The 18,389-nt window shown below is 43.4% G+C and overlaps 1 protein-coding gene across 1 annotated transcript in view; it reads left to right on the top strand.

The window, feature by feature from the left end:
* LOC124778105 overlaps positions 1–18,389 on the top strand; it is a 107,751-nt gene that overhangs the window by 38,792 nt on the left and 50,570 nt on the right. The window contains exon 3 of the mRNA XM_047253621.1: positions 9,193–9,476. Coding sequence (XP_047109577.1) covers positions 9,193–9,476 — 284 coding nt within the window. The remainder of the gene's footprint in view (positions 1–9,192; positions 9,477–18,389) is intronic.

Genomic DNA, 18,389 nt, shown 5'->3' with positions numbered 1-18,389 from the left:
AGCACAGGATGACCAACTTAGGTTTCCAATACTTGAACCGAGAGGTTTACCCATCTTAGTCAAAGGCTGGTAGCTTCTGCTGCACGGGGAGCTAGGTAATCTGGAAAGAGAAAGCGGCACTCTTCGGTGAACGCTTGGTGAGTACGGATCGTAGCTCTTAAGGGGGGTTTCAGGTGACAGGAAGCAGGTTGAGTTAGGACTTCGTCATGTTTAACTGTTGAAATACTTAAGAACTTCAGCTTAACTGAAGCGTGTGAAGCAAGCTATTTTTTAATGATTTTTAATCTTATACTTTGTGGAAATTGCTTTTGTCTTTGTGTGTCGATTTTGTGCCACGTGTTTGGTAATCAATGACCCTTCGGGTCCACCACGGCACCGCAATACGCTTTCTTTTAACAGTTTGCTTGTTTAATGAGCTACAATTTCTGCAAGAATATCTGTTCTTTCGTGCGCTTTCTACAAAGCAGCAGAACAGTTTGAGTCAGAATGCACCACGTGCTCTAGTTCGGCCGTTTGCAAGCAGCAGACGCAGTTAGTATGTTAAATAATTATCGCACAGCCTTGTGTATTGGTTAAACCTCTGTCCAGAATAGTGGATGCGTAGAATCGGAATGCGAATTTCACTGAGATATTTTTATGGTATGAATGCAAAGGAGACGGTAGTATCATTGTATTCCACCCCCGTTTTATGTGTTTCTTCTTGCTGTAGTTAAATTGTGCTCTGTTACATTCTCAGGTAATTCTTACTTAAATATTTCTAGTCAGGCTCCAGTTATGTATATTTAGGATGTGTAACAAATACTTAGATACAATAAATAATCTACGTGAAAGATAAGTTCTGTAGTGTTGATCTTATCCACTTACTCCGATTTCCAATCCTGAAAGAATCAAGTTGTTTCATGCACGACATGGAGTGCTATTTATCTGGCTACTTTAAGAAATTTTCATACTTGTAATTAAATTATTAAAGTAATTAAAGTAATAATTTTCCAGCTACGTTTTTCTCTAAATGTTTAGGAAGGGCTTGGGCTGGTGGCGACCCTGAATTTCTGAATTTTTATCATCCGTCTATAAAATTAATCAAGAGAAACTTTACTTTAAAAAAATAAGTGTGCACAGGATGAGTCACTAACTGTTGCCACGTAGAATAACTCCGAAAGTATGATAGTAGCTGAAAAGTTTCTGGGACAAATGTTGCATAAGATAATGGGGGCCATAATAAGACGTCGGTTTTTTGTTGCTAGGCGGGGTCGCGCAAGAGATATGAAGGTCGACTTTTTTTTTAATGGGATGCTATAGTTTGATACTTATTTTCTGATAGCGGCTATCGAGGCGAATCCAGTGACGTGTAACAGTAAGGTCTTTGAAGGCCAACGAAGGTCACAAAGGTGCATGAACGTCAATTTACAGAAGGTGTTCGAAGTGATGACCATTGGTATCAATCGTTAAAAGAAAGGCGTTTCTCGTTGCGACGAAATCTTCTCACGAAATTCCAATTACCAAATTTCTCCTCCGAATGCGAAAATATTTTGTTGACACCGACCTACATTAGGAGGAACGATCACCACGATAAAATAAGAGAAATCAGAGCTCGTACGGAAAGATATAAGTGTTCATTCTTTCCGCGCGCTATACGAGATTGGAATAATAGAGAATTGTGAAAGTGGTTCGATGAACCCTCTGCCAGGCACTTAAATGTGACTTGCAGAGTATCCATGTAGATGTAGATGTAAATGCAGTGCTGCTATCTTGTTATCATGGATTGAGTGGTATTCCTTATCACTTCGGCACTTATCGAAGCACATGCTCTGACAGGTCTCTCTCGTATATCGTGCAAATAGTAAATATTCAGCGAATACGGCGTATCCATCTAACGTACCATTGACATGTAAACAGCATTCGACGGTTTCGCAATACGACACTAATAGGAACCAAGCGAATGTGAATGATTAATTCCTTCGAAGAACAGGTCGATGTGCTTCTCATTTACGGAGAATGCCAACGAAATTCAGTGAGAGTTAGAGACTTATACGCTGAAAGATATCTTCAATGTACTTACCCTACACGTCGTACGTTTAAATATGTGTATGATAAATCGAGAACAACTGGATCTTTAATGCATCGGAAACATATCCGACAAAGGAGAGTTACTAACGGGGAAACGAAAATTGGTACTCTTGCCACTGTGGTTCGAGATCCTTGTGTCAGTTCGCGTCAAATCGCAAGGAAATCTGCCATGAGCCAGAGTAGTGTTGTTCGTGTTCTGCATCGCCGTAAATATCATCCTTACCATATCAGTGTCCACCAAGAATTAACTGGCACGGATTGTATGCGCCGCATTCATTTCTGTCAATGGGCTCAACTTCAGATTCAGAGGGATGACACATTTATTAATTTGATTTTATTTACTCACGAGGCTGCATTCACGAATCATGGAAATGATAATTTGCATAACATGCATTATTGAGCATCTGAAAATTCATGTTGGCTGTGGTAAGTTGCACACCAAAAACCGTGGTCGGTAAATGTATGGTATGGGTTTCTGGAGGACAGAATTACAGCCCCTATTTCATCGAAGAAAATCTTAGATCTGTTATTGGAAGAAATACCTTTAAGAACAACGAACGGAATGTAATAGGTTTGTTTATAAATAAATCTTCTGTTACCAGACACCATTTTTCTTTATTTTACTTTTCGCACGACGCGTTTCGGAAATGATTCCATTTTCCAAAAGCGCTTTTTGTGTGTACTACGCCATCTCTATTGATGTTGTCAGTGTGTGACAGTCTGCTTCATTTCGTCGACTTTTACTGCAATAGACGCGATTTTTTAGCTGGGTATCGATTCTTTTGGAGAAGTTAGTGGCGAAATTTAGAAGAATTTGTACTTACAGTTTATTAATGGTCCATTTGTGCAGAGTCTCACACACACTAAACATCACACACCATTTCTTGTACACTTTACACATCTAAAATATTATATAAACAAAACAGTTCCAAAGATCTTCTTACAGGTAGTCCACAGAGATACCATATAGGTCTTCCGCAGATTATGATATTCTTTTGTACAGAGGTTATTTATCTTAACAATTTGGCTCATAAATTACTTTTATCGATCTTACAATTGTGTTTATTTCTATGTTTTACTGTTTTTATTTAAGTATACTATCGAAACATTTGAAGAATCTCACTGATTCACTTTCAAGTGTTTCTTTTAATATTTTATCTTCATATTTTCTGTAATGTGAATACATCTCCGGTTCCTCTAGCAAATCTATTTTATGTCCTTTATTTATTCGGTGGAGTACTTTGACATTTTGCTCTATTTAGTGCTCTGTTTAGTGCTCTATTTAGTGCTCTCTTTAGTGTCAAGCCAGGCAATGAAAGCTGTATATAAATACAAAAACCTCAAAATTAAAGTACTAAAAACAGTTGCACACATAAGATTCAGCAAGCACTGTCAACAACTAGGCATAATTCCCAATTATATAAAATTCTGAAGGTGGCAGGGGTAAAATACAAGAAGCGAAAAGCTATTTACAATTTGTACAGAAACCAGATGGCAGTTATAAGAGTCGAGGGACATAGTAGGGAAGCAGTGGTTGGGAAGGGAGTGAGACAGGGTTGTAGCCTCTCCCCGATGTTATTCAATCTCTATATTGAGCAAGCGGTGAAGGAAACAAAAGAAAAATTCGGAGTAGGTGTTAAAATCCACGGAGAAGAAATAAAAACTTTAAGGTTCGCCGATGACATTGTAATTCTGTCGGAGACAGCAAAGGACTTGGAAGAGCAGTTGAACGGAATGGACAGTGTCTTGAAAGGAGGATATAAGATGAACATCAACAAAAGCAAACAAGGATAATGGAATGTAGTCTAATTAAGTAGGGTGATGCTGAGGGAATTAGATCAGGAAATGAGACACTTAAAGTAGTAAAGGAGTTTTGCTATTTGGGGTGAAAAGTAACTAATGATGGTCGAAGTAGAGAGGATATCAAATGTAGACTGGCAATGGCAAGGAAAGCATTTCTGAAGAAGAGAAATTTGTTAACATCGAGTATAGGTTTAAGTGTCAGGAAGTCGTTTCTGAAAGTATTTGTATGGAGTGTAGCCATGTATGGAAGTGAAACATGGACAATAAATAGTTTGGACAAGAAGAGAATAGAAGCTTTCGAAATGTGGTGCTACAGAAGAATGCTGAAGATTAGATGGGTAGATCACATAACTAATGAGGAAGTATTGCGTAGGATTGGGGAGAAGAGAAGTTTGTGGCACAACTTGACTAGAAGAAGGGATCGGTTGGTAGGACATGTTCTGAGGCATCAAGGGATCACCAGTTTAGTATTGGAGGGCAGCGTGCAGGGTAAAAATCGTGGAGGGAGACATAGAGATGAATACATTAAGCAGATTCAGAGGGATGTAGGTTGCAGTAGGTACTGTGAGATGAAGAAGCTTGCACAGGATAGAGTAGCATGGAGAGCTGCATCAAACCAGTCTCAGGACTGAAGACCACAACACATAAATACTGACATCCGAGTATCCTATGGGTTAAAATCTAATGAAAATAAATGGTTAATTATGTGCACAATTCAGAATGCAAAAAGAGATATAGAAATACTGTGTGTTTCATTGAAATCAAGGGAGGTAGTTAGTATTGCATTTATGAAAGCCTCCATAATGTTTCATTTGTTTTAACCCAAAGTATTTGGGCTTCAAAGATTAACTGCATTTAATTCTGTCAGTGAAAAATACTGGTTGTGATAATGTAAAAAGGAAGCACGTTATTTTGAGGATAGTTTGGCTTTAACTATTTTGAAAGTCCTGCAAGGTGAATGAAATTTGAATAAAAGAATAATACTAAAATTTGCATCTTACAAATTGTCTGAGAAAGTGTGTTTAGTTTGCCCTATGGCAATGAACAGTTTACAAGTCTCCAATTTTGAGTTGCTTAAAATGAATAAACCTACTTGAATAATGAGTATATTAATTGCAGTTGAAGTAAATGTTGAGTTTTGTGTGCTTTGTGTAGTAAAAATTGGAAAGACAGTTTGAGGGCCCCACCTAAATCTTTGCCTATGAAAGATAAAGTTACAGTAAGTGCTTTTATTTATAAAAATAGAAACAAGATTGCTTCATAATGAGTGTAAAAACCCTATTGCAAGTGACTTTTAATCATATTTGTACTATTTGGAAAGTAACTGTTGAAATAGGGCTAAGTGCATGTCCATTTCTGGTTTAATTTTGACTTTCATAACTTTTGGTGATCACATAATTCATATATAACAAAGTAATGACTATTGAGAAGAAGTAAGCTGTTAACTTTTTCTATGAGAACTTGCATATACTATTTGTAACTGCTAGCATCACTGTACCACTTGTCTGATTGGCCTGCCGCGGTGGCCGTGCGGTTCTGGCGCTGCAGTCCGGAACCGCGGGGCTGCTACGGTCGCAGGTTCGAATCCTGCCTCAGGCATGGGTGTGTGTGATGTCCTTAGGTTAGTTAGTTTTAAGTAGTTCTAAATTCTAGGGGACTTATGACCTAAGATGTTGAGTCCCATAGTACTCAGAGCCATTTGAACCATTTTTTTTTGTCTGATTATAGTAGAGTTCATTTCACTTCTCTGGGAAAGAAGTAATGGTAGCTTTCCTTTACCAAAATTCAATACAGATTCTTTGAAAGTAATGTTTCATATTACTGTGCCTAATTAGGCTGGCGACCGTATTTTATTTTATTCAAGTAAACTTGGTTACTTAAGAAATTTTCCAAATTTCAATCTGTAGCTTTCTGGCTTCTACTGTTATATTAAATTCAGGTTCGATAATCCAAATCCATTAGGTATCTCACGGTCAATTTACTTAAATCCTCCCAGAGGGTAACATTTACTGCAACGTAATACCATATTTGGTAATACACGTTGTGCCAGTATAACAAACGGCGCAGTATAGTATTGTATTTGGCTTTCCCCGTTACAGTACTATCTACTGGGCAGTAAGTGTTACACAGTCAAGTACGATCACAAGGCTACGTTTTACGCTGTGTTATACGCACATAGTAGAGCGATAATGTGCGGGACAATAGCTTTACCGGCGCACTAAATTTGGACAACACTGGCCAACCAGAGGTCCAACTAACCTGCAATGATGTGAGCAGTTGTAGTTAAGATATAAAAAGAGACGAGCAAAGAAACATATAGCTTCGAATGTCATTTAATTTTTAAAGAGAATGAAATAATATTCGGAGAAACTCCAGCACTACCGCGCGCTTCTTAGGTGTCCAGGCGGAATGCATGTAATGCACTAGTTCTCCACCTGACATAGTATTCTAATTCCAAACAAGAGTGATGAAAATTCCTAACTTAAACACACGGTAATTTTTCTGAGCGAGCTGTGTGATGCAAAAGCATGCCACAGCCATTTCACCGTACTGTTGAACACTGAAGTCACCGAAGGTGTTAATTACAGTCAGTCGTCTGGTAATCTCATAGCTCCTTTCTTATACGAATCTGAGAAATACATTTCAGTTCTGGAACTGTAATCTGCTACGCTGAAACGAGTCACTCAACAACATAAATCACGAAGCCAACCAGGTGCCACATTTTCTCCTCTTCTTTTACGACGAGCCGTTCTATATCCCGCCAGCGTTCGGCAGTGACATGTGAAAAAGCTGAGTGCATCAATTTCACTACGTCTGGAGCTTAAGAGTCAAGTTATTTCTGGGGCCAAACCCGTTTTATTGGCTCCAGATCAGTTCTGTTGGGTTCATATTGTAATGGTACAGTGGCAAATGTAAAAATGCAGCGTTTGAAACGTGTGCTCAATATGGTGAAAATGATTATTTTTCATGTTTCCATGACACTTATTCACGTTTGTGGTATAAAAAGATGGACATAGTCGAAATAAAGAGTATTCGGTTTTTCATTTTTACCCTGGAAAATTAAATTGTTATGTTTTCCTAATTTGAGCAACTTCTATTAACATTCTTTCATAAAATATCGATAATTAAGAATTTATATTTGAACTGGAAACAGGTATTTCGCGTGCAATATGTGCATTATTCATAAAAAATGGTTCAAATGGCTCTGAGCACTATGGGACTCAACATCCGAGGTCATCAGTCCCCTAGAACCCAGAACTACATAAACCTAACTAACCTAAGGACATCACACACATCCATGCCCGAGGCAGGATACGAACCTGCGACCGTAGTGGTCACGCGGTTCCAAACTGAAGCGCCTAGAACCGCACGGCCACACCGGCCGGCTATTCATAAAAAATGATGATAAATTTTACAATTATGAGATGTAGGGATTTCAAATTAAACGAGAAAAAAATGTGACTTGGGCGTAATTAGAACTAGCGAACCATGAGCTATTACGCTACGGATTCCTCTATACGTTGAACGTGTCTGCACTGTTTGTCCCTACGAAAACTTCAAAGCCGATTTTTTTTCTGTAAATTTAAGAAAAACAGAAAAAATCTATTTCTCGGCACTTTTTAGCCATGTTCCACCTGTGTGTTTCACTACGGAACGGTAAGCAGCCTCAGCCGTTTTCATACTGCGTATTAACAGTGCGACAATCAGAGCACAACAGTGCAGAGGCTGTGAAATGAAATGATCGTAGGGTTTCGCAGGGAGGCCCCATGCGAGGAAGTTCGGCCGCCGTATTGCAAGTCCTTTTTAGTTGACACCACTTCGGCGACTTGCGAGTCAATGATGATGAAATGGTGATGAAGGACACACAACACCAAGTCATCACGAGGCAGAGCGAATCTCTGACCCCGCCGGGAATCGAACCCGTGACCCCGTGCGCGGGAAGCGAGAACGCTACCGCAAGACCACGAGCTGCGGACAGAGGCTGTGATTGTACACGATTGCGGTTCTAGGCGCTTCAGTGTGGAAACGCGCGACCGCTACGGTCGCAGGTTCGAATCCTGCCTTGGGCATGGATGTGTGTGACGTCCTTAGGTTAGTTATGTTTAAGTAGTTCTAAGTTCTAGGGGACTGATGACCTCAGATGTTAAGTCCCATAGTGCTCAGAGCCATTTGAACCATTTGTACACGATTTTTGAAATGAGAACTACATAGCTACACCGCGATTAAGAAAAACGTTGATAGCTGTTCATGCATTTGAATTTCTTAAAGTTTCATTTAACGTAACTTAGTTAAATATACCTAATACGTAAGTAGGACCTACTTCCAAGAGCGTAAAAACACCGTACGTGTGCTACGTCTTCTGACCAATATCGTGTTTGTGTTTGTTTACATCAGCTATATTTCAATGTGCCCGCCCAGTTGGCCGTGCGGTCTAACGCACGCTTTCCGGGCGGGAAGGAGCGCCTGGTCTCCGGCACGAATCCGCCCGGTGGATTTGTGTCGAGGTCCGGTGAACTGGCCAGCCTGTGGATGGTTTTTAGGCGGTTTTCCATCTGCCTCGGCGAATTCGGGCTGGTTCCCCTTATTCCGCCTCAGTTACACTATGTCGGCGATTGCTGCGCAAACAAGTTCTAAAATGGTTCAAATGGCTCTGAGCACTATGGGACTTAATAGGTATGGTCATCAGTCCCCTAGAACTGAGAACTACTTAAACCTCACTACCCTAAGGACATCACACAACACCCAGTCATCACGAGGCAGAGAAAATCCCTGACCCCGCCGGGAATCGAACCCGGGAACCCGGGCGTGGGAAGCGGGAACGCTAAAACATGTTCTCCACGTACGCGTACACCACCATTACTCTACCACGCAAACATAGAGGTTACACTCGTCTGGTGTGAGACGTTCCCTGGGGGATCCACCGGGGACCGAACCGCACAATAACCCTGGGTTCGGTGTGGGTCGGCGGAGAGGTGAAGTGGACTGCGGTAGTCATCGTGGGGTTGTGGACCACTGCGACTGCGGCGGGGACGGAGCCTCTCCGTCGTTTCTAGGTCCCCGGTTAACATACAACACAATACAATATTCCTATGTAGAACGGAGTATACACAGAACACTGTTCTGACGAGAGACACCTGTAACGTATTGAGGGCTCCAGATCAGTTCTGTTGGGTTCATGTTGTAATGGTACAGTGGGAAATGTAAAAATGCAGAGAGTGCCGTTCGTGGCCAAATGCAACAGCGCCACTTGCAGGCTTGTCCGGCACCTGCGTTCGTTTTCGAGCACTCATTGCTCGCGGTGTTTCCGCATTTGTTGTGCAGCCCGTGTACGCAGCCCGTGACAGCGGCCGGCCACGTGACGAGGGAGGCATGCAGGCAGAAGGAGCACAGAGCGCAGGACGCCAGGGCGGCCCCGTGGGAGGCGGCAGCTGCCGCCGCTCCTCACACACGCCTCATCTGGCCGCGAAGCAGGGGCGGCGGAAAGGGGCCAGGGCGCCTCCGCTGGCTGCTCAGCCGACGCGCGGGCACCCCCGCCGCTGCCGCGTTATACCACGGCTGCACCCCGCTCCCCCCAACCCCTCCACACTCGCACTTACACGTCCCGTGTCACAAACGCTGAAACACTTGACATCATTTTGCCGTGCTGCCTGTCACTACCATGATTAAACCGTCCTTTTCTTTCGGATTAATCATTGTCATGCAGTTTCTTCTCTGAAAGTTAGAGCGAAGTACACTGAAGAGACAAAGAAACAGTTACACCTGCCTAATATCGTGTAGGGCTCCCGCGAGCACGCAGAAGTGCCGCAACACATGGCATGAACTCGGCTAATGTCTAAAGCAGTGCTGGAGGGAACTGACACCACGTATCCTGCAGGGCTGTCCATAAATCCGTAAGAGTACGAGAGGATGCAGGTCTCTTCTAAGCAGCACGTTGCAAGCCATCCCAGATATGCTCAATAATGCTCACGTCTGAAATGTTTGGTGGCCAGCGGATGTGTTTAAACTCATAAGAGTGTTCCTGGGGCCACTGTGTAGCAATTTTGGATGTGCAGGGTGTCGCATTGTCCTGCTGGAATTGCCCAAGTCCTTCTGAATGCACAATGACATGAATGGATGCAGGTGATCAAACATGGTGCTTACGTACGTGCCACCTGTCCGAGTCGTATCTATACGTATCCAAGGGTCCCATATCACTCCAACTGCACACGCCCCAAACCATTACAGATCCTCCACCAGCTTTAATAGTCCCCTGCTGACATGCAGGGTCCATGGATTCATGAGGTTGTCTCCATAGCATTACACGTACACGTCCAATTTCAAACGAGACTCGTACGACCAGTCCGATGTCGGTGTTGAGGGACCCAGGCGAGGCGTAAAGCTTTGTGTCGTTCAGTCATCAAGGGTACACGAGTGGGTCTTGGGCTCCGAAGGCCCATATCGATGATGTTTCGTTGTATGGTTCGCACGCTGACACTTGTTGATGGCCCACCATTGAAATCTGCAGCAATTTTCAAAATGGCTGCAGTTCTGTCACGTTAAACGATGGTCCCGTTCTTGTCGGAACTTTTTCCGGGAGATTTCTCGGTACAGTCGTGAAATGGTCGCGCAGGAAAATCCCCACTTCGTCGCTACCTCGGAGATGCTGTGTTCCATCGCTCATGCGCCGCCTACATCACGTTCAAACTCATTTAAATCTTGACAGCTTGCCATTGCAGCACCAGCAACAGTTCTAACAACTTGTTCTCTTATACAGGCATCGCCTTGTTCTGCCTCTTTACATATGTCTGTATTTGAATAAGCATGCCTTTACCAGTTTCTTTGGCGCTTCAGTGTAAATGTTAACATCAATTGCGTTGAGAAACAACTGAAATCGCTAAAACTGAGCAAATCGTCAGGGCCCAAAGGTATCCTTATCAGATTATACACTGAATTTGTGGCTGAGTTAGCACCTCTTTGAACTAAAGTCACAGTATATCTTTCGAACAAGAAACAGTGTTCTTGTAGCACGTTTCGGGAATTCCTATATTACAAACTGTTTTTTCTCTTAATAAATGCGTTCAACTGTGGCTTTAACAATAAACAATAATTATAATCTCTGCCACAATAAATTTTTGACCTATATTGCATTTTATTATGACCTTTGCTAGTTCGTGTATCGTCTAGAACTTGTCATGCTTTCGAAGTTCCCATTTTATTTTCCCGAAATCCCTGTCACAAGGGAGGAAGGCATATCCCCTGACAGGGAAGTAGTGTTCAATTCTCCCAGGGCGCTTACAGTCATTCAGTGCCAAAAACGTTCACGGTACAACATGATTTTTGTTGTGTCCTCTACAGTTCTCGTAATATTTGGTGTAAATCAGTGACTGATGGAGGAACAGCCTGCAGAAACTAGTAGAGGAAAGTTTATATTTCTTTGGGCCAATGTATTCCATTGACTTCATGACATATACACACTTAAGCGCCAAAGAAAGTGATATATGCATGTGTATTGAAATACAGAGATATGTAAACGAGCAGAATACAGTGGAAGACGGCGGTGCCTTCCAGGCTGGCCGCTACCGTGGTAATACCCGTAGGCACCTCCCCTTTCATTGTGCAATTTCATTTGCATTTGGTGTATCTAAATTTTTCCTGATTAATGTTAATCTGATGGACTATTGGGGATAGGGTAAACCACTGATTGATCTCACAGTACTTGCATAATTTGAGTAGCAGTAGTAGAATTAAACTCAGCTATAGAGACAGATTTTTTGACACAGGAGGTGACCATTGCATTAGGGGCTGCTTTAGAACTTTCTCAGAGCAGCAAGGGAGTTCAAGGATTACTTGGTAGTCAACGAAGTGGGCTGTGTGCACGACAGGGCAATGGTTTATGGGCCGCCATTCTGGCAGTTGGCCTTGTTCCACTGTCGGCCAAGCAAGAGGTGGAAACGTGGCAGCTGAATGCGAAATGACACTTCTTTAGAAACTGGCGGCGCCGGGCATCCTCGCGCCGGCCTAACCACTCTATTAGCGAGTGGACGTGGTGTCGGAGCCTGGTCTCCTTATCCCGTGTGTGGGTCCAGATAAAGCGGTGTCAGGCTGGCTCCCGCCTAATGTGTTTATTACAAGAACAGCGTACCATGTTAGACGGGGCGACGAATTTCTTCGGATGTCGCCCCGTTTCTTAGATGACGACACACCCCGCCAAAACAGCGCCCACTAAATCGTTTTATGGACAAGACTTGTGAAATGCCCCGGGGGTTTGGCTGCAGGGCCTCCAGGCACTGTGTGCTGTTGTTTCGGAGAACAGATGATTGGTATGGTAACCAGTGCTGGGCCATGATAAGTTTATTTGAGGACTTCGGGGCAATGGCTGCTTTTTGGAAGGTTTTGAGCAAAAGGGAGACGCAGAGACTTGCTTCTCGACGGTCGTGGAGTACAGTCACTAGAGCTCTTCCGTTTATACAGTTAGTTCTAAAGACGTTCGGACACCCAGCAGAAACTTTATACACACATCAAAAAAAGTTTTGCATCACCTAGTACCCGAGAGTTCCGGAAACTGTACAGAAAATGGGAATAGAGATCAACATAAACATCATTTCCGCCCTTTTTATTGCTCATGAAAACCACACATTGCGTGTTGTACCACCATACAGCGAGATCCAGAGGTGGTGGTCCAGAAGATCAACATAAACATCATTTCCACCCTTTTTATTGCTCATGAAAACCACACATTGCATGTTGTACCACCATACAGCGAGACCCAGAGGTGGTGGTCCAGATTGCTGCACACACCGGTACCTCTAATACCCAGTAGCACGTTCTGTTGCATTGATGCATGCCTGTATTCGTCGTGGCACACTATCCGCAAGTTCATCAAGCCATTGTTGGTCCAGACTGTCCCACTCCTCAACGGCGATTCCGCATAGATCCCTCAGAGTGGTTGGTAGGTCACGTCGTCCTTAATCAGCCCTTTTCAGTCTATTCGATAGAGTTCATGTCTGGAGAACATGCTGGCCACTTTAGTCGAGCGATGTCGTTATCCTGAAGGAAGACATTCACAAGATGTGCACGAGGGGGGCGCGAATTGTCGTCCATGAAGACGAATGACTCGCCAATATGCTGCAGATATGGTTGCACTATGGGAGGATGGGATTGACGTACTGTACAGCCGTTACGGTGCCTTCCATGACCACCAGCAGCGTACGTCGGCCCCACATAATGCCACCCCAAAACAGCAGTCAACCTCCACCTTGCTGCATTCGCTGGACAGTGTGTCTAAGGCGTTCAGCCTGACCCGGCTGTCTCCAAACACTTCTCGGACAATTGTCTCGTTGAAGGCATATGCGACACTCATCGGTGAAGAGAACGTGACGCCAATCCTGAGCGGTCCATTCGGCATGTTGTTGGACCCATCTGTACCGCGCTGCAAGGTGTCGTGGCTGCAAAGATGTACCTCGCAAAGGGTGTCGGGAGTGAAGTTGCTCATCATGCGGCCTATTGCGCACAGTTTGAGTCGTAACGCGTCGTCCTGTGGCTGCACGAAAAACATTATTCAACATGGTGGCGTTGCTGTCAGGATTCCTCTGAGCCATAACCCTTAGGTAGCGGTCATCCACTGCAGTAGTAGCCCTTGGGCGGCCTGAACGAGGCATGTCATCAACAGTTGCTGTCTCTCTGTATCTCCTCCATGTCCGAATAACATCGCTTTGGTTAACTTGGAGACGTCTAGAGTCTTCCCTTGTCGAGAGCCATTCCTGCCACAAAGTAAAAATGCGGACTTGATCAAACCGTGGTACTGAACAACTAGGCATGGTTGAACTACAGACAACACGAGCCGTGTGCCTCCTTCCTGGTGGAATAACTGGAACTGATAGGCTGTCGGACCCCCTCCGTCTAATAGGCACTCCTCATGCATGGTTGTTTACATCTTTAGGTGGGTTTAGTGACATCTCTGAACAGTCAAAGGGTCCGCAGCTCGTCGTCGTGCGGTAGCGTTCTCGCTTCCCGCGCCCGGGTTCCCGAGTTCGATTCCCGGCGGGGTCAGGGATTTTCTCTGCCTCGTGATGACTGGGTGTTGTGTGATGTCCTTAGGTTAGTTAGGTTTAAGTAGTTCTAAGTTCTAGGGGACTGATGACCATAGCTGTTAAGTCCCATAGTGCTCAGATCCATTTTTTGAACAGTCAAAGGGACTGTGATACAATATGCACAGTTAATGTTGAGACGTCCCCTTAGAAAAATTTATGAATTACTGTGCTGATAAACCTCTTACGTTATTTGCTTTTCAAACAGCTGAGCAAAACTGAACGTTTTCAGTCATTACTATCTTTACTTATTCTGATCAACACGAAACTGACACAATATTTTTAGCGCAACGCAATCTGACTTTTAGTAAACCCTACAAAGGAATGGCCCTGACTAACATTAAACTATACCTTTCACAAATTACTTACCTCACAAAAATCTTCGTTACTCGAACTACTGCAATACAGTGAGCGCCACTACTGCCAGCTAAACAAAAGATTCAAACTACTGAAGGCACTAACTACTGATAGGCACAGTTAGCAAAAGGAAAATTTTGATAGAGAACAAACAATGTATTTACCTTAATATTGTTAAAAAGTCATATTATATACATCAGTTCATGACATCCAGTCTTATAAATTTACTATTTCTTAATGAGACACGTCCAGATCATCCGCTCTCAAAAATCCGCCATCTCACTTCCCCACATCCACCACTGCTGGCGGCTCACCTCCAACTGCGCAACGCTACGCGCTGTTAACATCCAGCTGCCCAACACTACAATAGCCAACAACAATGGAAACCAACCATAGACTGCACACAGCACAGCCAGTGATTTTCGTACAGAGCGCTACGTGGCGTTACCAATAAAAAAACCTACACAGCCTACTTACAATGTCTATCTGCAGGAGTTCTGGGAACCGGAGTGATGCAAAACTATTTTTAATGTGTGTATTTTCGAGGATGTGAGACAATCACCGGTGTAGATGGGGTCATCTGCTGCAGTATGACGCTTCAGCATTGCCTTCATGCAGACGACAGCGTCTCGTATTTCACCGGGTGTATCTATAACGTTGTGCAGCTTCGGGAAATTCAGGAGCCTACCAATCTTTTTCACGACCATCTTTTTTCATACCAGCCTTGTACTCACTGTAGTCACTCCCAGTGTCCATTGCATGCTTAATTGTATCTTGACACGAGATACCAATCAGTGGAACGGTAGAGCAGAATGTGCTTGCCTAGACTGGCATCCTTCCTCACACAGCAGCCAGTCTGATTTACATGTAAATTCCACTTAGGTCCTCCAAGTCTATTGTCAAGCATCCTGAGTTTGTGTTAAAGAAATGGTACACAGCTGAAGTTTCTATTTATATGTTTGTTCTCTCTTGACCTTTACATTAGTTAATAAATCTCTTTGTGATGCCGTAGGTCCCTGTTATTAATTTTTCAACGATATCCATTCTCATTCAATATGATGTCATTTATTTTGTTGTGGGTTTCAAGTAATTAAATTAGTTTTATGTCTAGTTAGTCAACGCAGGGGTGATTCACACAGGGGCCACTGTTTAATTTCATATTTCCTTGCGATATCGATAAATGTGGCACCTCTTGGGTAGGGCGGCTAGGAATTTTTACTCCTTTGGCAGACGGCGAACTGCCGCCACCATAGGCTAGCGTGCAACAGCGCTGCGGTCGGCGACGCCTATGTAAGACAAAATGTTCAAATGTGTGTGAATTCCTAAGGGACCAAACTGTTGAGGTCATCGGTCCCCAGACTTACACACTACTTAAACTAATGCTAAGAATAACATACACACCCCCATACTCGAGGGAGGACTTGAACCGCCGGCGGGAGGAACTGCGCAATCCGTGACATGATGCCTTGAAACGCACGCCCACCCCGCGCGGCTATATAGTACAACAACTATCTGACACAGTTGTTAGATTGTTTACTGCTGCTGCAATGCCAGGTTAACAAAATTTGAGTGAGTTTGAACGTGGTGTTACAGTCGGAGCACGAGCGATGGAACACAGCATCTCTGAGGTACCGACGAAGTGGAGATTTTCGCGTACGACCATTTTGCGAGTGTTCCGTGAATATCAGGAATCCTGTAAAACTTCAAATCTCCGACATCACTGTGGACAGTAAAAGATCCTGCAAGAACAGGACCAACGGCGACCGAAGAGAATCGTTCAACGTGACAGGAGTGCAACCCTTTCGCAAATTGCTGCAGATTTCAATGCTGAGCCATCAACAAGTGTCAGCGTGCAAACCATTCAAGGAAACATCATCGATATGGGCTTTTAGAGCCGAAGGCCCACTCGACACCTCGCCTGAGCCCGTCAGCACCGACATTGGACCGTTGATGACTGGAAACATGTTGCCCGGTCGGACGAGTCTCGTTTGAAACTGGACGTGTACGCGTACAGGTGTGGAGACAACCTCATGAAGCCAGTGGAGGCTCTGTAATGGTGTGGGCGTGTGCTGTTGAAGTGATATGGGACCCGTGATACGTCTAGATACGACTCTGACTGGTGACACGTGCATAAGCGTCTTGTCTGATCACCTGCATCAATTCATGTCCAATGCGCATTCCGACAGACGGGGGAAATTTCAGCAGCACAATGCGACAGAGTGGCTCCAGGAACACTCTTATGAGTTTAAACACTTCTGCTGGCCACAAAACTCCCCATTATTGAGTATATCTGGGATGCCTTGCAATGTGCTGCCCAGAAGACATCTCCACCTCTTCGTACTCTTGGTGATTTATGAACAGCCCTGCGGGATCTATAATGTCAGTTCCCTCCAGAACTACTTCAGACATTATTGAGTCCATGCCACGTCGTGTTGCAGCACTTCTACGTGCTCACGGGGGCCTTACACGACATTAGGCAAGTATACCAGTTTCTTTGACTCTTCAGTGTATATAGCTAAGTGCATTTTTTTAATGTTATGGATACTTAATAAATCAGCTGTCAACTGTTGCAGGTAGAATGTATCCTGGACAGGAATCTGTCGAATTTGGAGATTTTGTGTATAGTCAAAACTAATATCAAGTACATGGGCCTCATGCGCCCTTTTAGCTTCACCTGTAGTTTCCACATAAAAGTTTTGAGCATTGTCCTCGTGAACCATTAGCTCTCCAGCGGCACATAGCTTTGTCACACCGTCAAGGCGGGGGCTTGCCATTACCACCTCCAGCTCTTCACCTGTGGAGCGATAGTCTATTTGAGCAAATGCAAATTGACATTTTCCTTGACATATGTTGCATTATGTGACGTTTATCTGGGGATGTTTCTCCTTAAACAACTTATACATCACTAGACAGTTAATTGTGGCGTCTAAATATTTCGTGTCAGCATAATAACTTCCTTTTAGTGGAAAACCTTCAATGTGTTGCTTGTTTCTGCTGGAAGGGCTCCCTTGACATACTAGAAGAGCTTCAGTCACTGGACTCCTTGTAGCATATAAAACGATTTATGTAACAGCTTTCCTACCATAAACAAGCATCTAGTAGAGTGCCGTCTCACATTACAAGTCGCACTCCTTAACGTGCTTAATGGAGGAGGGGGAGATTAGTGTTTAACATCCCATCGACAACGAGGTCATCAGAGATGGAGTACAAGCTCGGGTTAGGGAAGTATGGAGAAGGAATTCCGCCATACCCTTTCGAAGGAACCATCCAAGCATTTGCATAAAGCGATTTAGGGAAATCACGGAAAATCTAAATCAGGATGGATATTGTCCACCCGAATGGGAGTCCAGTGTGCTAACTAATGGGCTACCGGTTTACTGTGTTTAACTCTATTTTGTACATCTCTGACTGCAGTACTTTTTTCACGTGACAATTGAATTGTGCAAGTACTTAGGCACCAAAAATAAAAATACTAAAATGAATCAGAACAACATTAGGAATCTAGGACCAAGAACTTCAGGTCAAGCTACAGCAACGATAATAATGATTTTGAACAAAGTAAGTTATCTGCCTAGGTCGAATCAGGTTGTTACAGAATAGTTCAGCATAATTTAAGAAGGCCACCATAGACTTTATATTATGTTAATCCTTATAAGCTGTTGCCGGCGGACAGGCTACATTTCTTTTAACGCAATTAAATTCCTGATCCATGACCAGTCAAGCGTTTGTAATAAGTGAGACCTCTCAAAATATTGAAGATACACGGAGTACTGAACTTAGTTATATGTGAGGCCCACAATGAGAGCGAAAATGATTTTAAATTTAAATATTATGCACCTCCCTTTCGATGGCGTTTCCAAAAGTTTTCACAGATAGCAAAAGGATTTGGCGTCAACGCTCGTTAACAATTAAGATTTGTACCACTTATTGACATTATTAAGAAAGTTATGAAATTGACTGCGAGCACTAATAGATGTCATAGGAAGAGATTACTTGCCAGCACAGCAATGAAATTAACACAGAACTACTTTGATGCCGCTAAATGAACTGAGGAATTTAAACAGTTAAGGGCTGTGCAGAGCCAGTAGTACACAG

The sequence above is a fragment of the Schistocerca piceifrons genome, chromosome 1 (genome assembly GCF_021461385.2).
Source record: "Schistocerca piceifrons isolate TAMUIC-IGC-003096 chromosome 1, iqSchPice1.1, whole genome shotgun sequence".
In the NCBI taxonomy this organism is placed as follows: Eukaryota; Metazoa; Arthropoda; class Insecta; order Orthoptera; family Acrididae; genus Schistocerca; species Schistocerca piceifrons.
Note: the sequence above shows the minus strand (reverse complement) of the source record. Positions and strands in the feature narration are given on the sequence as shown.